Here is a 21810-nt window from a genome sequence, read left to right on the forward strand (position 1 = left end):
TGCTCACTCAATGTTTGGGAATCTCTCATGCTGCATCCTGAAGACTCTGGGGAGGTGGAAAACACCCAGCCATCCTGACAGCACAAAATCATGTCTTGTCTTATTATGTCCTTAGTCTGTTAAGAAGCTTTTATGAATATTAAACAAAGTTCAGTCCCTTGGGTCTTAAAGGGAAATAGTTCTTTCAGGGTAGGAAACAAACTCTCCCTAGCCAAGTATTTTTAGACAAAGGCATTTTCCCCTGATGATCCCAGAACTGGCAATTAGGGCAGGAAGGATGGTGTCTGTGCGACACATTTGGGAGCTAAACCAAGCAACTGTAAAGTGAGAAAATGGTATGGGATGTCCTCGAAGGTTCATGCTGTTTTACAGTTCTGTCACTCTCTAGTGACAAGGACAGGCCCAAATTTTAGTTCTGGCTCTGCCACTCATATGCAGACTCACATGGACCAGTAAGTCACCTCACTAAACCTGAGTTACCTCGTTAGCTAAATACGGGTAGTAAAGTACAATCAAAAGCCATGCATTTAAAACATCTGTGCTTAAGCAGCAACACAGCTCTGATGCTGGCTTTGGGACCTGGGTCAGGGACGGTGCTGCTTCACTTGTTTGGGACCACTAGACAATCGCCGGAGGGCACAGGTGTGACAGCCTCTCAGTGGGGCCACACCCAGGAGCACCCCGAAGTGAGAAGCAGCAAGGGCCCATATTCTGTGCTGCATCTCTCACTAATCCACACATATCTGTGGGTTGACTCCAGCCAGAACTCCATTCAAGTCACCTCCTAACTGCCAGGCCTGTGCTAGATGCTCTCGCCTATATAATCTCATTTACTTCTCAGATTGACAGCTCTCAGCAGGTAAAGCTTAAAAGGCTTGCATTTAATAGAGAAGGGGCAGGGCGCAGTGGTTCACGCCTGTAATCCCAGCACTTTGGGAGGCCGAGGCAGGTAGATCACCTGAGGTCAGGAGTTCGAGACCAGCCTGACCAACAGGGTGAAACCTCGTCTCCCCGTCTCTACTAAAAATACAAAAATTAGCTGGGCATGGTGGTGGGTGCCTATAATCCCAGCTACTTGGGAGGCCGAGGCAGGAGAAATGCTGAATCCGGGAGGCAGAGTTTGCAGTGAACTGGGATCATGCCATTGCACTCCAGCCTAAGCAACAGAGCGAGACTCCGTCTCAAAAAATAAAAATAAAAATAAAAAAATAGAGAATGGAGGGAGCCCAGTAGGGAAAGGAAGGTGGAGAATCCTTCCCATGCAGCCCCCATTTACCTCTGAGGCAGAGAGAGGGGAATCTCCTAAAGGTGGAAGAGTGTAATGCTCAGCTACAGATAAATATGTGTTGCCCTCCTTCTGTTCGTCTAGGCGTTCTCAGGTTTTCAGATTGAGAGAGTTGTAAATGCGTAACTCCTCCATCATTACAGCACCCAGTGGCCACTCCCACTCCCTGCATGAGGCCTTCCCTGACTAGCCCCATATAAATGAGTCACCTCTCAGCCCTCCCTGCTCCCCCACCCTGATTGATTGAATACTCGATTGGTTGATTTTAGAGACAAGGCCTCTCTCTGTTGTCCAGGCTGGAGTGCGGTGGCGCTATCATAGCTCACTGCAACCTCTAACTCCTGGGCTCAAGTGACCCTCCTACTCTGCCTCCCGAGTAGCTGGGACTATAGGCATGCACCACCACATGAGGTCAACTTTTCTATGCTTCGTAGAGACAGGGTCTTGCTATGTTGCCTAGGCTGGTCTCAAAGCAATCAAGCGATCCTCTCACCTTGGAGGTGCTGGGATTACAGGCGTGAGCCCCCACGCCAGGCCCCCTGACTTGTTGATTGTCTGTGGCACATTTCCTTCCTGGGCTTGGTGTATGCTTACTTGTCGATGTGTCTGATGGCTGTCTCCTCTCACTAGCGTTGAAGTGCTGTGAGAACCAGGACATAATCCCACTGCCTGGAGCAGTGCCCGCTGACCAAGTGTCTGCTGGATGGATGAAAGATAATGAAGGTCACCAATGGGCAATTTAAGGGACTTCCAAGGGCAGTTTTCATCCTACGCGGTCTTTGCCTCTGGTGCTGCCTTGGAACCCACTGCTTTGGAGCTAGACGGTGCTGTTGGGATATTTCCCGGGAGGAGACACCCAGCAAAGCTTCTGATTTGTCCACCATTCCCTTTCTTACCCCAGGTGAATACAACACACACAATGGACCTTCCACGCCAGCGAAAGAGGGAGACACAGACAGGCCGCACCGGGCCTCCGACGGGAAGCTCCGAGGCCGGTCTAAGAGGAGCAGTGACCCGTCCCCGGCAGGGGACAATGAAATTGAGGTAATTCAAAGGGGCTGTGTGTGACCTGGTGAATGTAATCTCCATCTGAGGCCCAAACAAGAGTGGGGACAGAGTTTTCTCCAAGTACGTGGCGGAGAATCGCCCTTTGTGTTTACAAAGCACGAGCAGGAAAGCATGAGGTTGTCCAAGCAGGTAGCCCTGGGGCCAGGACAGAAGAGAGGTTCTCAAACTGAAGCACCATCAGAATCACTTGGGGGATGGGGGGATGGTGCTTTTGAAATCAGAGATTGCTGGGCCTCAGCCCTAGAGTTTCCAATTCAGTAAATCTGGGGCAGGGCATGAGAATTTGTGTTTCTGACAAGCCCCCAGGTGATTATGATGCTCTGGGTTGAGGACCACACTCTGAGAGTCCCTGATAAAGAAGAGAATGGGCCTCCGACCTTCCAGCTGGGTTAAAGTGGTTCTCTACCCTGGTTACACAGCAGAATCATCTGGGATGCTCTTTGAAAAACAGACACCCTGGCCCTGTCCCAGACCAATTGAAAAGACTCACTGGAGGAACTAGGGGGGAGGAGGGGAGTTTTAAACATTCTCCGTGGGGACTCTAATAGGGCTTAGATATTGATCTGTGTGGAGGCTGGCTCTAATGAGTGTGCCTCTATTTCTGGGATTCTGGGATTCTGACTTCTCAGAAAGGGGCTCTCAACCTGGGCTGCACACGACAATCACATGAGGACTTTGAGAAACCTTTATTATCGGATTGCACCTCAGACCAATTAAATCCGATTCCCTGAGGGTAGAAGCTAGGCATCAGTGTTTTTAAAGCTCCGTGGGTGATTCCTGTGTGCAGCTCAGGCTGAGAACTAGTGGTCAGGGATGCTCCAGTCTTTTTTTTTTTTTTTGAGGCGGAGTCTCGCTCTGGCTCCCCCATCACCCAGGCTGGAGTGCAGTGGCACAATCTCGGCTCACTGCAACCTCCACCTCCCAAGTTCAAGCAATTCTCTTGCCTCAGCCTCCTGAATAGCTGAGATTACAGGCACGTGCTACCATGCTCAGCTAATTTTTGTATTTTCAGTAGAGACGGGGTTTTACCATGTTGGCCAGGCTGGTCTTCAGCTGCCCTCAACTGACTTACCTGCCTCGGCCTCCCAAAGTGCTGAGATTACAGGCGTGAGCCACCGCACCCAGGCTTTTTTTTTTTTTAATCAGATATACGTGAGGTTTTCAACAGGATGCTATGGGATACATACAGATAGTAAGATGATAATCATCATGAAACAGATTACCAAGTCTACCATCTCACAAAGTTACTTTTTCTGTCTGACAAAAGCAGCTAAAATCTACTTACTTAACAAAAATCCCTAATACAATATAACTTTATTAACTCCAATTCTTGTGTTGTACATTAGATCTCTATACTTGTCATTTGTTATGCAAGTGTGGTATTATTGTCCAGGTACTGACATTTTCCCAAAAACAAAACATTATGCCTAGGGGAGGGTACCAGTAGAAATAGGCAAAATAGATGCCCCAAAACCAGAAGTAAGCTACTGTTGTCTTATCAAGGGAGGAAAATGAGCAAACCCACCGGTTTATACTTCTTTGAAAAAGGCAGTCAGTTGCTGGCCTGAGTGTGCTGGGTGTCTCGGTAGGATTGTCAGTGCCAGGCAGTTCAAGTATACCAGCGTCATGTCCCTATTTATAATCTGTATACTTTATGCGGCAGCTGCAATGCTCAGCCACAAACTCAGACACACTGAGAAAGATCATCTTTGTCATTTCCTTAAAAAGCAATGTAATTTTAACTCTGAGTCCCCACCCCACCAGATGGTAAGAAATTTCATTTCATTATTAGGGACCCTCCACTCCCAGGATTAAATGAGAATCCAGGGGGTCAAGTGGTCTCAGAAACCAGACCAGCCTCTGACATCCAGTGTGGCTGGGTGGCCACTGCCACCTTCATTGTCAAAGCCTGCAATCGTCACTAAAAGTCCGGCCACTCTCTGGTGTTTCCGAGCTATACAATGGGTATGGAAATCCTTGTTGAGCCTGAGAACCTTGAAATATTCGCTACAATTCTTTGGTTGCAAGCAACAGAAACCAGTTCTGGGCCCAGCACAGTGGCTCACGCCTATAACCTTACCACTTTGGGAGGCCGAGGTGGGCAGATTGCTTGAGTCCAGGAATTTGAAACCAGCCTGGGCAACATGGCAAAACACCATCTCTACAAAAAAAAAAAAAAAAAAAAAAAAAAGCCAGCCATGGTGGCACATACCTGTAGTCCCAGCTACTCAGGAGGCTGAAGTGGAAGGATCGATTGAGCCCAGGAGGTGGAGGCTGCAGTGAGCCATGACCACACCACTGCACTCCAGCCTGGGCGACAGATTGAGAACCTATCTCAAAAAAAAAAAAAAAAAAGAAACCAGTTCTGGTTACTTAAGCAAAAGTGAATTTACTAGGAAAGGACAATGAGAGTAGGCCGTAAAACCAAGTTTAGAAAGAAAGTAACAAAGACATTGTTGAGAAATCTAGGAATGCCAGAAAGCAAACACTTTAGAGTGCAGTGTCATGTCCTTCAGTGTCCGATTCCAAAGAGACAGTATCCCAGTGGCCTAGCTTGGGTCTTATACTTGCCCCTTAATTGACAGCCCCACCAAAATAGCACACAATGGGGAAGGAAAACTAGGATGCTCTTTTCAGAAGCCCTGAGGTTGGAAGCTAGAGGTGGGGACCAGGACCTCCAAGCAACACATGCTGACTTCAGCATGTTCAGGGCATTTGATATTTAGCCAGTGATTCCTAGTTCATCTGTAGTAGTTGTTTATAGCTGGGGTCGGTTCTGATCACCCTGGAAGGTGTTAAATATCCTGAACATCATGCTTGGTGCCCTACACTTGGTCAGCCTCCTGAGGTCTACCAGCAGCCTTGATCCATGCTAGAGACCTGGTGGCAAAGCAAGTGTTCCCACTGTTCCTGGGGCCATTCTCAGTCCAGGGAATTCTGTTCTTGCTTTTTGCCTTATTCTTAAAGCTTCGTCCTTCCCCCAAATAGAGGAGATTTTGCACAATCCCTTCACTGGGTTTAGGCCTTTGCAAAAGACTGAAAGAAAATGTATTGGCGTCAGGTGGTACTTGCTGTCTGCCTTCCCGTATTCCTAGGATCTCCTACCAGCTTGAAGTTGCAGAGCTTCGAAAACACAGAGAGCCACACATACATAATATTCCCTCCCTACAAGAAAATCATTCAGTCACCTAACGTGTTTTCTGCTCTCCGTAGGGGAACGGCGGGGATAGAGAGATTTTTCCATTAAACTGAGAAAGAGGTGGGGAGGGTTATGGCATGGAAGTCAGGGATTATAGGGTGATATTATTCTGGAAACATCTGCTTCTTGATTTCAGCATAAGTACCACTGGGCAAGAACCATTGAAAAGGTGTGAGCTGTGTTTCACTTCTGTGCTTAATGTCATCATAGAGGGTTTGCTTGGGTCACACCTCTTAAGTCTTTGGCTGTTTTGCTAATGACTGAAGCCCACGGGAGAGAAATTATGTAGAAGTGGAAAGGAGGAAAATTCTGAGCATGTATTAGTTAAAATCCTTCAGCTGCACGTGCCAGGGACCAACTTGAGCTACTTAGGTGAAAAAACAGAATTTATTTGAAGGATACAGGGCCTCTCTTAGAACTTAAGGGCAGAAGTAAAGTCGAGTATCAGCGAGGCACTGGAACCAGCAAGGGAGACAGGGACAAGAAACTGCATGTATGCCTTCTCTTCCCATGTGCCACAATGAAGGTGACAGAACGCCCAAACCATAGTGTCCTGGCAGTGCCCTCATGCACTAGTTACTGGGCACAGCTCTCCTCTGGGCCTCCTCACTCCTCCTCTCCCTCTGCTCCCAGTGAAACCAGGTCCTGGTAAAGTGTTAGTTTCTTTGTATCTTTCACCCTCTGTTCTTGTCTCTGGAGATTGCCTGTCAGATCCCAGGGTCTGGGTCCAGCCCATGCTGAAGTCCGAGGGGAGTGGGTGGATGGGCAGAAAGAACACTCAGGGGGCCATAGGCAAGTGAAATGTAGTTTTATTTAGCAGCTTTCTCATCAGCAGCTTTCTCACATTAGCTCTCTCACACTGTCCCCCTTTATCTCGGCTGTCTGCTTCGGCTCTGCGGCTCCTGCTGCCCTGACAGCTGCAGCTGCTCAGCCGGCTCTCCCTTGCCTTCAGGGTCAGCAGCTTAACTCTTCCTCTCTCTGGGCACCTGTGCAAGCTGTGCCGTGGCTCCCCTCTGTCTATCTGCAAGACAGTCATTCTTCCTTACAGGGGCCAGTAGCTTCATTCCCTCTCTGGGCACCAGCACCTGCACAAGAGCCACATTGAGCCAAGCTGAGCCAAGAGCCATGCCCTGTGCACAGCGTCAGCAGGGCAGTTATATCTTCTACAGACAGTAGTGACTGCAAGCCAAGTATGAACTTACACAAACAGGTTATATAACAAGTAGAGGTGTGCACCTGCATGACAAACTCGCTGAGTCACGGAGGCCTGGATATCCATCTGAGCCTAGTCCTTGACCAAAGCACATCCATGTGCCTTACGCTGCCCTTGTCTCCCCTTCAGATCACATGGCTAAACTTGGCCACCAATAGCCCTCCCCAAAAGACAATTACCTTCTTCCTAGCCCCAATTTTAAATTGCAAAAAAAAAGGTCTCTGACCCACCCATGGTTAAGGACGCACCCTGGTCTGCACCATGATGGCCTAGGGAATAGGGTCACCTGCAGAATGGCCACCAGGAACTTACCCACTAAGAATCTAGGATGGTGAGGTAGTGGGAGAAAGGGATGGATTTTTTTCAGAGGGGATGTAATGGATAAAGTGAGGGAGCCTGCACTAAATTTGAAAATATTTGCTGATTTTTAAATATTCTATTACTGAAATTTCTAAATTTAATTTCCAAAGTTCAACCCCAGTTGAATTCAGGTAAGTTAGGACTTGGCGTATTTGAATCTCAGAAGGTCTTCTCAAACACTGATTTTCAAACATTTTTACCATGACCCATAATAAGAAATATACTTAACTATGATGGCCCAGCACATACAGGCACATAAATATAACTGGTCCAAAAGATTTATGAAATAATACTTAGCCTTACTAATTGCTTCAGAAATCCCTGTACTAGAGAATCTGGGATGCTAATACCTTTTTCATTCTAGATATTTCTCTTAACTTTCAAAGGCATGGCAAATGCCATTGTGTTAATACAGCCATTGACCTCCAGAGAGTTTTAAAAGGTGGCCCACTCAAGATTGCATACTGGGGAGGGACATTTGCCTCCACTTCTCAACACCAGCTACAGAGTTAGTCAGGTCCTTTGTCCTTGAAAATAATGATCACCAGAAAAATAAAGAAAATCAACAGTATGAAAAATAAAGAACAAGATTAGCCGGGCGTAGTGGCTCACCATGCCAGCACTGTGGGAGGCCAAGTGGGGAGGATTGCTTGCATTCAGGAGTTCAAGAACAGCCTGGGCAACATAGCGAGACCCTGTCTCTACAAAAAGAAGATCAAAAATTACCCAGGCATGGTGCCACATGCCTGTAGTCCCACTACTCAGGAGGCTGAGGTGGGAGGATTGCTTGAGCCTGGAGAGGTCTAGGCTACAGTGAGTGATGATTACGCCACTGCACACAGTGAGGCCCTGTGTCAAAAAAAATTTTTTTAATTAAAAAGAAAAAGGCCAAGGTAAATAAATGGGATAAGTTAGAAGCGAGTAATTTAAGAAATATAAAATAACTTAGGAAAATTCTAATTGGTTTTCATATAAAAACTCAAGATGTTGCATCCATAAAATAAGAAGTGGAGGCTACTAGGAAAGGAACACTCAGAGGGAGAAAAAGTTATTGGAAATTTATTAATTACTGCAAAAATCAAAAATTTAATAAGGGTTAATCAAAAATTTAATAAGAAAGAACACAGATCACAAAGACAGATTTATTTAAAAATATTGTTTACAAGGAAAGGCAATATCAACCCAAAAGGTTTGATTTGACTATTGGGAATTTCACAAAAAGAAAACAGTAGAAAAGATGGGAGAAAATTATTAAAAGAAATAAGAAAATGAAAATTTTCAGATCTGTAGAAAGATGCAAGTCATTGGATTGAAAATGCTGAAGTGCCAAACAGAATTCGTTAAAAAGAAGACCATACCCAGATAGATCTTCATGGAATTTGAGGATACCAAGTATAAAGAAAAGATCCTTTAAAATTCTAGAAAGGAAAAAAAAGGTAAAACCTACAAGGACTGAGGAACAGTGAAATACCAGATTTCTCATCAGTGACCCTGGACACTTAAAAAAAAATGATGAAAGAATTCTTTCAAAGATCTAGAGGATATTGTTTTCAAATTGGAATTCTGTACCCAGAGAAACTATAGAGAAAAATAAAGATACCATCAGATATTCGAGAATTCAGGAAGATTACTTTCCATGTACCATTTCAGGAAAAGCAACTTAAGGATGAATTCAAGCAAAACAAGGAAGAAAACCAAGGAAGAGAGACTTGGGATCCAGAAAACAGTGGATCCAACCTAGAAATACAATGAAGGGAAGTCTGCAGCAAGCCTAAAAATGATCCAGTCCGCATTGGAGGTTTCTATCACTGAGGATAGATATCTCCAATATAGAGTGTGTGGCTGAATTTGACATTTTAATGAAGGTACATTGTTGCAAACAAGAAAAAATAAATGTAATTAATAAATTCTGACAAAACCAAAAAAGTTACATCAGACAGGTATGATACATATATGAACAAACTGAGATATGACATGATTTTAATTATGATGGACTACAAGTAAAGAGAATACATACAATGGTAGGGGCATTCTCCTTAAAGTCAATCTGGGGATATGACATTGGACACATAGAGAAGACAATGCAATCTTAGCATATTACTTGGCTCTGTAGTGAACAATAATCACAAAATGTAAATGTATATTACTAGTTACCAACTTTTAAAATTAACATAGGCAGAGTGCAGAAAATTTAACCTTAGTTATAAAACCCATGTACAAACAAGTTTATCCTCATTGACAATACGAAAGTAAAGCTACAGCTGATAGACATTAGAGTGGGGAGGATGTATGGGAAAAGGTAGGGACTCCCATATCTATAGCTCCATATTTGTTTACCTTTTTAGCCAAGGGAGAATGTCCAAGGAGAATCGGAATAGAGGGACTCACATATGAGAAAAATGTAAGTTTCCAGAGAAACGACAGAGACTTCCATCAGTTAAACCCTCATCTTTTAAGACTGCCCAGTCAAAAGATATTGTCTCAAGTTGAAAAATCAGTAAGTCAGGGTATAAATATGTTACTTAGAATTATAGACGTGATCACCAGACTTGCTAAAAACAGAAATAGTTGAGCGTATGGTGAACAGTGAATTTAAAATGGTAGTATTTCATTTTGTAAAACGAGTTATATGATTTTCGTTGTTGATTTTGGCCTGAATCCTCCTTTTTGAGCTATTATATGGAAGGCAAGGACAGACTTCTTGATTCTGACATCTTTTGAGTTGATAAAAGCCCAAAAACTGGGTATCCGAATACACATGACACAGATAAGATTGGATGGGGATTAATGACACATCAGTGAGTTACATGTTTTGTAACCTAAAGATAATGTTTTTCGAGACTTCTTTTCCTCCAAGGGAATGAATTTCTGCAGACATTAAATCAGATGCATGTGAGTCCATTTGTCTCCATTCTCTTCCTCTCTTTCATCACAGCGTGTGTTCGTGTGGGACTTGGATGAGACAATAATTATTTTTCACTCCTTACTCACGGGGACTTTTGCATCCAGATACGGGAAGGTAAGAATCCATTTTGTCTCTCTCTTTTTGTTTTCAACATGACTGTCTGTCCAGCCAGTTTGTCCTGGGAATCGTGGGGACAGTTTATGAGGCAGCTTCTCCAACAAAAGCTGTCCTTTGGGGTCAGCCCAGGTTTAAAAATTCCTGTGGCATTTTCCTTTCCCATGTGAAAATTTAATTAGCTTCCCCTTCTATTGTCTCCCATGCCTTTTCTTCCAACGTTTGAAGCAATCAACATTTACTTGATAGGAAATACGCTTGTCTTCAGCTGTCTCCCTTCCTAAGACAGTGCTATGCTGCAGCCAAAGCCAGTAATTCTAGCTAGAAAACGAGGTAAAGTACTTTTCTTCTTCCCTGTTGTTTATCCTAGTGTCTCCGGCAGATGAATTCAATTTTCCTTCTGTTGTTTTGAGACAAGGGGGAGGCATTGTCAGCTCCAGTGTGGATCTTAGCAATCGTCTTGGAAACGTATCATCAACCAGTTATGTCGGGGAACCATCTAGTTAGAAGTCTAGGCAAATGCTATTGGCTGAATCGTGGTGGATGGAAGAGACCTTGAAACCACTTTAATAATGCAAAAATGAACTCAACTGCTAAAACCCAAACCTTGCCAATTATTTGGGTTCATCCCATGGGCTACTGAACAGACGACGAGTGGATGCCCTAGACATCTGTCATCCCTTCAGGGGCACACATGGGGTGGAGGGGCAGTACTTAAGACGACAGCCTAGTTTTCATCTCCTCAGAGGTGAGTGACCCACTGGCAGCTGCTTCCATGCATGGGTAGGAACCTTGAGACTTGCCAGCGCCTGGAAAATATTTCTGTTTCTGTTTAGAGACCAGGAATATGATTTGACATCACTTCATGGCTTTTCCAGCTGCTCATGTTTTTTATGGGGGTTATAACAAGCTGGATGTGTAATTAGCAAGATAGATTTATCGTCTGCCGTTATGTTGTAAAGAATATAAAAATGGTGTTGGTGGTGCAGAAATCTCTTGCCGTGTAGGAATGCCGTTAATATGTCTAGCAGTGCCTGTGGGAAATCCGGCATGCATTTTTGGACCGTGCACAGCTTGGGTAAAAGATGGCAGAGTCAAGAGCTGCTGAAAACACTGAAGAATGGGCTCCACAGCCATTGCAAAAAGTTGGGCTATCCCAAAGGGGCCGCAGTAGTAAGTTGCCTGCTAAGTCGTGGTGTTTTATGGTTTTCCGAACCACTCCTGTAAAGTCACCTCCCCTGAGACACAGGCACTCACTCATCTTGCCCTTAGAGGCAGCCTGCTGTGAATTTCCATAGCTCCGTGCAACAACTCACTTAGTATGGATTGTGTAGGGATGTGTGATCTTGGGTATGATTTTTGTATCTGTGTCTCACCAACATTCCTTAAACCAAACTGTGGGCTCCCTCAAGTCGGAGACAAAGCCCCGAGTTCCTTTCTGGGCCCCATGTCTCCTGGCCCATGCCATTCCTCACTGCCAGCCACCTCTCTCCCACCTCACCACCCAATTCCAGCCACCTTCACCTCCACCTCGGCTCCCTATCTGGTCTCCCAGCTTCCACTCTTGCCCGCTGCAGCCTCCTACATTGGAATCATCCTGAAATACAAGCTTGGCCATATCACTCTCCAGCCAAAAAATCTTCAGTGGCTTCCCCATTGACAAGCCTACCCCCAGCCTCCAAGGCTCTTCATGAGTGGCCTCCTGCCCCATTCTCCAGCCTCTTTTCCTGCTCTTACCCTGAGTTGTTTTTGGTCCTTGAACCTGCCACATTCTCTCCCATCGCTTCTGGGTTTCTCCCAGAAGATCCTGAGACAAAGAGTGAGTGCGAGTAATCTATCTGGGAGGTAATCCCAGGAAGTACCGGGCACAGAGTGGGGAATTCAGGCAAGGAGGGAAAGGAAGCCAATACAAATTACACGAATATAATAGTTACTGCCATGGGTGGCTGGGGCTCAGTCCCACCAGGGACGGTGTTAACCCACCCAAGGAGTAAGGGAGCTGGGATATTTACCTGAAAATTCCCTTCCATCAAGGGTTGAAGGCTTTTCCTGGGAATTGTCTCTCTGCACTTCTGGCCTGTCCCCAAGAAGCCGCAGGGGGCAGCCTTGGTGGCTCACACCTATAATCCTAGCACTTTGGGAGGCCGAAGTGGGAGGATTGCTTGAGGCCAGCCTGGGCAACATAGTGAGACCCCATCTCTTTAAAAAACTTAAAAATTAGTCTGGTGTGGTAGTGTGTACCTTTGGTCCCAGCTACTCAGGAAGCTGAGAAGGGAGGATCGCTTGAGCCTACGGTGAGCTATGATCGCACCACTGCACTCCAGCCTGGGCAACAGAGCAAGACCCTGTCTCAATCAATCAATCAATAAAAGGAGAGCCCCAGGGTAGAGCATCACAAATGCTAACTGTGGAAGGTTTCTTCATATATGTACAGGAATGGTGACTGTTGAGGGGACATGGAGCTGGGGCACACTGGAAGCCTCTGCTATAATCTAAGATGTTCTAGAATGTTCTTTTGAGTTAAATCCTACTTATCTTTCAGTTCTCATTTAAAATGTAGCTTCCTCCAGAAGGACTTTCCTCACTACTCCTCTCCATCTAAATTGTGTCTGTCCTCGTAACTGTGTCTTCCATTCATGTCATAATTATGTTTCTTGTATGTCTTCCTTCTAGGCTATAAGCACCATAAGGGCAGAGACCATGAACATTTTTTTTTTATCTCCCCAACCACGCACAGGGCAGAATTGCTCAATAAATATTTGTTGAATGAATGAATCAGGGTGATCCCCTAGAATGTTAAGCTGCATGAGGACAGGGACCTTTGGTTTGGTTTGGTTTTGTTCATAGCTTTATCACCAGTGCATGGAACAGTGTCTCCCACTTAGTAGGTGTCAAGTAAATATTTGTTAAATGAAGGAAGAAGGAAGGAAAATAGTATCAAAAGAGAAATTTTTAACTGGTGGCCACTGGCCAAATTCATACTGCAGATATTTCTCTTTGGCCCCCAGAGTGTTTGAAAAAATGTGAATGCATTGCCAACATTTAAAAATCAGGAGATTGCACAGACCAAAACAATCTAGATTTCCAGCTCTTCTTGAAAAATTAGGAATCTGGCAATCCTGCATTCCCCTGGGGCCGCAATCAACAGGAGCAGAGGAGGACTGCCCTCTTAGAGTGGGGTGGACATTCTCCAGCCCATCGCAGCCCCCACGTGGCCTGGTTAACCCATTCTTGGGACTCTCTGGCCCCATTGGTGTCTGAGTTTCGATAGCCATCCTAGAATTACAGAGTCATAGAAGATTAGAGCTGGAAGGACTTGAGAGACCATCATGTCCAGTTAGTCTCCATCGTCCATAAGGAGAAACTGAGGCTCAGAGGGAGTAAGATCATCCAAGAAAGCATGAGAATCAGACTCAAGCTCACCTGCCTCCCTGTGTGATCTCTGGATGTCCAGGGAAAACTGAGGTGAAAAGCTCTTAGAGCACCCAGATCGCCTGTGCCATCTTCATGACTTCTAGAATTTTCCATTCCCTCCTCCAGCTCTTGCTAAGATGAGGAATGAGTATTATCATTTGCTAAATCTAGCAACCTTCACAGAGACCCAAAATAATTGTGACTTAAACAAGATGCAAGTTTATTTCACTCCCCAGCAGTCCAGATGGAAGCAGTTCAAGCTGGGGAAACTGCTGCACAGCACCAGAGACCATGGCCTCTATAGTCTTATTCCCTGCCATTTTTTGGAGTGTCACCAGGATTGGCAAGATAAATCATAGCTTACCCCCATGTCTGCATTCCAGCCAGGAAGCAAGAATAGGAAAAGGGGGACTTGCCCCTCTCTTTTGATATTTTTATTTTCTTGTCCCTCTTTTTATATTATTTTTATTAATTTTTTTAGAGACAGGGTCTTGCTCTGCTGCCCAGGCTGGAGTACAGTAGCACAATCATAGCTCACTGTAACCTCAAACTCCTCACTCAAGCAAGCCTCCCACCTGAGCTTCCTGAGTAGCTGGGACTACAGGCAAGTGCCACCATGCCCAGCTAATTTTTAAAAAATTTTTGTAGAGATGGGGTCTCACCGTGTTGCCCAGGCTGGTCTTGAACTCTTGGGCTCAAGTGATTCTCCCACCTCGGCCTCCCAAAGTTCTGGGATTACAGGCCTGAGCCACCACACCCAGCAAGCCCCACTTTTTTAAAGGCCAGACTCAGAAGTTGCAGGCATCACTTCTGCTCTTATCCTATTGGGCAGAACTTGGTCAGATGGCCTCATCTAGCTGCAAGGGAGTCTGTGAAATGTACTCTTTATTTGAGGCAGTCATGGCCCGTTAAAATTTAGAGATTCTATTACTCTGAGAGGGAGAAAAGAAGAATGGGTATTAGAGGACAACTAGCAATTTCTAGCCCAAAGTACTGTATAGTAAAAGGAAAAACAATTAAATAGAAAACTGATGAGGAAAAATAAAATTAGTTATGTTTGAGAGGCCTAAGGGACAACAGGATTTGTAGGTCTGAAGCTCCAGAGAGAGGTCTGCACTATGGCTCTAAGCTTGGATGTCAGAGAAGTAATAAGGATCTAGAGGAGAAGTGTGAGCCCCATTTTGCAGACAGAGTAACTGCGATGAGACCTGCAGAAGTTAGGTAGTTGGTGGGATATGCATGACAGAACCAAAACTCATGGCCTCAGCTTCTGGCTCACAGTTCTTTCTTTCTGTACTTCCCCAGCACTGCAGCCATGTGAAACTTGTTATTAATAGCTGTCATCAAGTATGATGTTCAGTTTGAAGTACAGCGTGTTTAAGCTACAAAGAAAATTTATTGGTGCACAATAATTGAAAAACCCAGGGATACCTGGGATTCAGGTCTGGCTGGATCCAGATGTTTAAGCAATGTTCTTAGGTCATTCTGTATGTCTTAGCCAATTTTCTCCATGTGGTAACTCCCTCTCAGCAATCCCAACTAAAAACTGGAAATTTCTAGTACCCACATTCCAGCACAACTTCTAGGCTTGAATCTCAATGTCCCAAACTGGGTCACATGCCCATCCATATGCCAACCTCTGTAGCTCTGATTGGCCAGCCAAATCAAGAGCCCACTCCTGGCATGGGAAAGAAGGGGCAGATCAGCTCCACCTCAACCAAACAGAGTGAGAGAGGGAGGATGGTCCCCCAAAGGAAACTGGAGTAATCCTTCCAGAAGAGTATGAAGGCCCATGGATGTCCAGTGAATGGGCACTGGATGCCAAGATCCCCTGAACATCCATGACAAGAACCAGCAGCACTTTGCTTGTGGCCATCATGCTGCGTACCATGCAGGAAGCCAAAATCATTAATAGTACCAGCCAGAGGGGGGACTTGCTGTTTTTTTGAGGAACTAAGCCCATCAAAGCTAAAATGATTGGGGAATGATTCAAAATAGGGTGTTTGAGTTTTAAGACAGAAACTAGACTCCCTTTCTGTTCCCAATCAAGGGATGTGCTGCTTGAGACTGTCATCTCTTCACTTCCTTTCCATTTCTTCCTCCCCAGTGCTCAGAGCCAGAACATCCCTTTGGTAGCTGTATCTCCCAGCATCTTGTGGATCCATTAGAAATTCCCTAGAGACCTGGAACAGCCAGTGACTGCCGCCTCTTTCCTAACCCCTCCCTTCCCCTACCACCCTCCTCCGCAGTCTCTGAACTCTGTTTTTTTCCAGCTGGTATTAGGCAAATGCAAGGTGGTCAAGAGCCTTTGCCTGTGGCCAGGAAGCGATTCTAAAAGGGATTAGTCAGCTTTCTTCCAGGGATTCACGGGGAGTCGCCCTGACTCCTCCTTTTGTGCCTTGCCTTCTAGGCAGCCCACTACCAATATGAAGCTCAACTCCAGGACCTGTTGTTGTTGTTGTTGTTGTTAATAACAGTTTTATTGAGATATAATCTACATATCATAATTTACCCTTTCGATGTGTACAATTCAGTAATTTTTAGTATATTCACAGAGTTGTACAACCATCACCACTCTAATTTTAGAATATTTTCATCACCCCAAAAAGAAACCCTATACTCATTAGCAGTCACTCCCCCATTTCCTTCTCCCCCCAGCCCCTGACAACCACTAATCTACTTTCTTTCTCTACAGATTTGCCTCTTTTGGATATTTCATATAAAGGGAATCACACAGTATGTGTGATCATCCATGTTGTAGCATGTATCAGTACTCCATTCCTTTTTATGGGCACATAATTTTCCCTTGTGTATTAGTCCATTTTCACATGGCTATAAACAAATATTCAAGACTGGGTAATTTATAAAGAAAATAGGTTAAATCGACTCACAGTTCTGCATGGCTAGAGAGGCCTCAGGAAAGTTAACAAACATGGCAAAAGAGGAAGCAAATACTTCCTTCTTCACAAGGCAGTAGGAGAGAGAAAGTGCAGAGTGTAGGGGGAAGAACCCCTTATAAAACGATCAGAAGTGGTGACAACCCACCCACCCACCACAAGAACAGCATGGGGGAAACCACCCCCGTGATCCAATCACCTCCCACGAGGTTCCTTCACCAACACATGGGGATTACGATTTGGATTATGATTCAAGATGAGATTTAGGCAGGGACACAGAGCCAGACCATATCACATTTCATGGATAAACTATATTTTGTCTATCCATTTATCAGTTGGATAGTTGAAGTTTGGGCCATTATGAATAATGCTGCTGTGAACGTTGGCATACAAGTATTTGCATGTGCATATGTTTTTAATTCTCTTAGGTATATGCCTAGGAGTGGAATTGCTGGGCCACATGGTCACTCTAGGTTTAACACTTTTGAGGAACAGCCAGATTATTTTCCAAAGTGACTGTATCATTTTACATTCCCATCAGCCATGTAAAATGGCTCTAATTTCTCCACATCCTCATCAATATGTTATTGTCTGCCTTTTTGGCTATAGCCCTAGTAAGTATGAAGTGGTATCTCATTGTGGGTTTGATTGACATTTCCCTAATAATGTTGACAAATGACTAGTGATGTTTTTATGTGCTTATTGGCCATTTGTATATCTTCTTTGGAAAAGTATTTATTCAAATCTTTTGCTCATTTTTAATTGGTTTGTCTTTATATCATTATAAGAGTTTTTACATATCTGGATACCAGTCTGTTATCAGATATGTGATTTGCAAATATTTTCTCTCTCATTCTGTGAGTTGTCTTTCCATTTTCTTTGTGGTATCCTTTGAAATACCAAGCTTTTTATTTTTTGAAGTGCAATTTGTGTATATTTTCTTTGGTTACTTTTGCTTTTGGTGTCATATCTAAGATCCTATTGCCTAACCTAGGTCACAGAGATTTACTCCTGCACTTTTTTCTAAGAATTTTCTCATTTTAGCTCTTATATTTAGGTCTGTGATCCATTTTGAGTTAATTTGTGTGTATGATGTGAGGCAGGGATGCAACCTCATTCTTTTACCTATGACTATCAAGTCGTCCCAGTAGCATTTGTTGAAAAGATTCTTCTTTCCCCCACTGAATTGTCTCAACATCCTGTCAGAAAATCAATTGGCAGCCAAGTGCAGTGGCTCACACCTGTAATCTCAGCACTCTGGGAGGTCCAGGCAGGTGGATTACATGAGGCCAGGAGTTCAAGACCAGCCTGGCCAACATGGTGAAACTCCATCACTACTAAAAATACAAAAATTAGCCAGATGAGATGGTGCACATCTGTAATCCCAGCTACTTGAGAGGCTTAGGCATGAGAATTCCTTGAACCCGGGAGGTGGAGGCTGCAGTGAACCAAGATCATGCCATTGCACTCCAGCCTGGGCAACAGAGCCAGACTCTATCTCAAAAATTTTAAAAAATCAATTGGCCGTAAATATGTTTATTTCTTAACTCTTAATTTTATCCCATAGATCTGTATGTATGCCCTTATGCCAGTACCACACTGTCTTGATTACTATAGCTTTGTAGTAAGTTTCCAAAATGGAAAGTAGTTGTCCTCCAGCTTTGTTCTTATGACCAGTCTTGACCTTTATAATTGGCATCTCCATTGGCTTTATTTTTTGTGGTTTCAACACAGCCTTTGCACTTGCTGTTGTTCCCTGTGCCAGGAATGCCCATCTCCCCATTTTCTACATGGCTCCTTTATTCACGAATCTGCCCAGTGGCTGGGCACAGTGGCTCGCACCTGTAATCCCAGCATTTTGGGAGGCTGAGGCAGGCAGACCACTTGAGGTCAGGAGTTCGAAACCAGCCTGTCCAACATGGTGAAACCCTGTCTCTACTAAAAATACAAAAATTAGCTGGGCATGATGGTAGGCACCTGTAGTCCCAGCTACTCAGGAGGCTGAGGTGAGAGAATAGCTTGAACCCGGGATGGAGGTTGCAGTGAGCCGAGATCACGCCACTGAACTCCAGCCTGGGTGACAGAGCAAGACTCTGTCTCAAAAAAAAGGAACCTGCCCAAATGTTTCCTCATCAAACCACCTGATGCATTAAATATGTATTATTTATTACCTGCCCTCTCCAACACACGCACATTTGAATGTAAACTCTATGAAAACAAGCACCAGGGCCAGGATTAGCATTTTGTAGGCACAAAATTTAAGTGGGTACTGAGAAACAGAGTAATCAAGCTCAATCATATTTTAATGCAATATTTTAAAAATCAAAATTGATGCCAAAAAATCGATCATGAAAGAAAATCAAAATGTAAACAAAGACAGATGGTTGTGTGTGTTACAGCCCTGCGTTATTGTGCAATGGGAACAGTTTCCAATCAGCCCCTGACTCCCTGGCCTGAGTGGCTATTACCTCTCCACAGGGCAGGTTTATGAGCCTCGGCAATGGCAGGAACAGATTGGCCAACAAGGGGCTTTAATATATAGTCATCTTTTGTGTTTTGTTTTTTGTTGTGTTTTTTTTTTTTTTTTTTACTGTAGAGCTTTTATTAACTTTTTCCACTTGAGTCAAAATACAGAAAAATGTTTTGATAAGTGTATGTAGGGGCCACATTTTTCCTTTTGCCTGGGGCCCTGTGGCTTGGCCTGGAATGGCAAGCACCAGGGTGGTCTGCCTCCCAGCTGTAGCCCCCAGACTTAGCACAGGGCCTGGCACATGGTAGGAGCTCAGTAAACGTTTGTTGATTACATGACTGTAATCAAGGGAATATTTTAAGTGTCAGTAGCAGGGAGAGATCTCAACCCACACAGCATGCATGAAATAGAATTTTGGTTTTCTGTAATGCCGTGGAATTCCTAGTTCCAGCCTTTGTTCTGCTGGGTTCTTTTTCCTTCCTCACCAGGTTATATCAGACTTCCAGGGAGCTCACAAAGCACCCAGGGACTGGGTGAGAGTCCATGGACCATGAGTCCTCTGTCCACTTACGACACTGCTGAGATGTGTCTGGTTCCTGTCCCTAGGGGTGCTTCAGGTCTGGTGGGATCTGGAATCTCAGTGAGGCTGGCTATGGTCATATCTGCCTGACCCCCTGGCCCAGACTGTCACTCTCTTAGGTTTTGCTTCCTGGCACACGTGGCAGGGTAGGGAGGCCTCTGAAAACCCCCTTCCATCCTTCAGTTGTTGGAAGTCAAGAAAAGAAACCAATGCCACTCGCTCACCACCCCAAGGCCGAAAAGCTCAAAATCTGCTACCTTATGAATGGGAGGCTGGAAAACAAGGAACTGAGGGAGCAGAGAGTAACAACTCACATCTCGCCCATGTTCTTGTTGGCGGATACATCAGATCCTTGAGGGAGCAAACTGGAGTAGAAGGGAGTGTTTGGAAAAGGGAGGGATTTGCAGTTGTCACGGTGATTGGAGGCACAACAAACCCATGAATCAACCCACCAAGATACCATTAGTGGTCTCTATAGAAATGTATGCATTTTCTCATTTTATTCAACAAATATTTATCAAGCGCCCCCTGCATGCCAGGTGTACTGTTCTAGGCCCTGGGGATGCAGTAGGGAACAAAGTCCATTAAAAACTCTGCCCTCATGGAGCTGATATCCTTGGGGAGAGGAGGGAAGATGATAAGCAAGATACATAGAAATGCAAGCGGCCAGGCACAGTGGCACACGCCTGTAATCCCAGCACTTTGGGAGGCTGAGGCAAGCAGATGACTTGAGGCCAGGAGTTCAAGACCAGCCTGCCCATTATGGTGAAACCCCATCTCTACTAAAAATACAAAAATTAGCCAAGCGTGGTGGCACACACCTGTAGTCCCAGCTATCTGGGAGGCTTGAGGCATGAGAATTACTTAAACCCAGGTGGCAGAGGTTGCAGTGAGCCTAGATCATGCCACTGCACTCCAGCCTGGACAACAGAGTGAGACTCTGTAGCAATAAAAAGAAAGAAATGCAAGGCCAGGCATGGTGGTGCACCCCTGTAATCCCAGCACTTTGGGAGGTTGAGGCAGGAGGATTGCTTGAGGCCAGAAGTTCAAGATCAGCCTGGACAACATGAGACCCTGTCTCTAAAAAAAGAAAGAAAGAAAAAAACACAAGAGAAGAAGGAAGAAGAAGAGAGAAGGAAAAAGGAGAAGAAAGAAGAAGTCAGAGGAAGAGGAGGAGGAAGAAGGAAGGGAAAGGAAGGGGAAAGAAGAAGAAAGAAGAAGAAATAATAATCCAGAGAAAAAGAGAAGTTGAAATTAAATTTGAGAAAAATGTGGCCAGGGAAGGAAGCCACACAGAGAAGCTAAATTTTGAATAAGGCCTGAAGGAAGTGGAGGAACAGACATCTGGTGGAAGGGCAGAGGGAATGGCACATGCAAAGGCCCTGCAGCAGAAGTTTGCCTGGGGAGTTTGAGGGACAGCAAGGAGGCCAGTGTGGCTGCAGCACAGCAGACTTTGACTCTGAAGTGGGAGCTGGTAGAGATTTGGAGTAGAAGGACAGAGTCTGCCCTGGTTCCAGTATGGTTTGTTGAGCCCCACAAAGTCTCATGTTGAAATTTCATCCCCATTGTTGAAGGTGGGGCCTAAAGGGAGGTGTCTGGATCCTGGAGGTGGATCCCTCATTAATGGCTTGGTGCCATTCTTGCAAGAGTGAGTGAGTTCTCTTAGTTCCCGTGAGAACTCGTTGTTGAAAAGAGCCTGGCAGCTCCCTCCGCTCTCTCTCTTCCTCTCTCTCCACATGTGATCTGCACATACTGGCTCCCCTTTGCTTTCCACCATGAGTGGAAGCAGCCTGAGGCTGTGCAGATGCTGGCGCCATGCCTCTTGTACAGCCTGCCGAACTGTGAGCCAAATAAACCTCTTTTCTTTATCAATTCCCTAGCCTCAGATATTCCTTTATAGCAACACAAATGGATGAAGATGGAATCTGAGTTCCATTCTTATTTATCTTTATATTTTATTTACTTATTTTAGAGACAGGGTCTTGCTCTGTCACCCAGGCTGGAGTGCAGTGGCACGATCATAGTTCATTGTAGCCTCAACCTCCTGGACTCAAGCAGTCCTCTCACCTCAGCCTCCCAAGTAGCTGGGACTACAGGTGCACACCACTGTGCCCAGCTAATTTTTTTTAAGAGACGGGGGTCTCACTGGCTGGTCTCAAACTCCTGAGCTCAAGCAATCCTCCCACCTCAGCCTTCCAAAGTGCTGGGATTACAGGCGTGAGCTACCACATCCAGCCTGAGTTCCATTCTTAAGGAGCCCCTCTGGCTCTCCCCGGGGAGAGGAGAGTAAAAAGTGGCCAGGTTG

General features: G+C 45.0%; 1 protein-coding gene across 6 annotated transcripts in view; it reads left to right on the plus strand.

The window, feature by feature from the left end:
• EYA2 (EYA transcriptional coactivator and phosphatase 2) overlaps positions 1-21810 on the plus strand; it is a 315378-nt gene that overhangs the window by 213018 nt on the left and 80550 nt on the right. For all 6 annotated transcript variants that reach the window (XM_063658978.1, XM_063658976.1, XM_063658975.1 and 3 more), the window contains 2 exons: positions 2187-2329; positions 10061-10144. In XM_063658978.1, coding sequence (XP_063515048.1) covers positions 2187-2329; positions 10061-10144 — 227 coding nt within the window. The remainder of the gene's footprint in view (positions 1-2186; positions 2330-10060; positions 10145-21810) is intronic.

This window comes from Pongo pygmaeus, chromosome 21, assembly GCF_028885625.2.
Source record: "Pongo pygmaeus isolate AG05252 chromosome 21, NHGRI_mPonPyg2-v2.0_pri, whole genome shotgun sequence".
Taxonomy (NCBI): domain Eukaryota; kingdom Metazoa; phylum Chordata; class Mammalia; order Primates; family Hominidae; genus Pongo; species Pongo pygmaeus.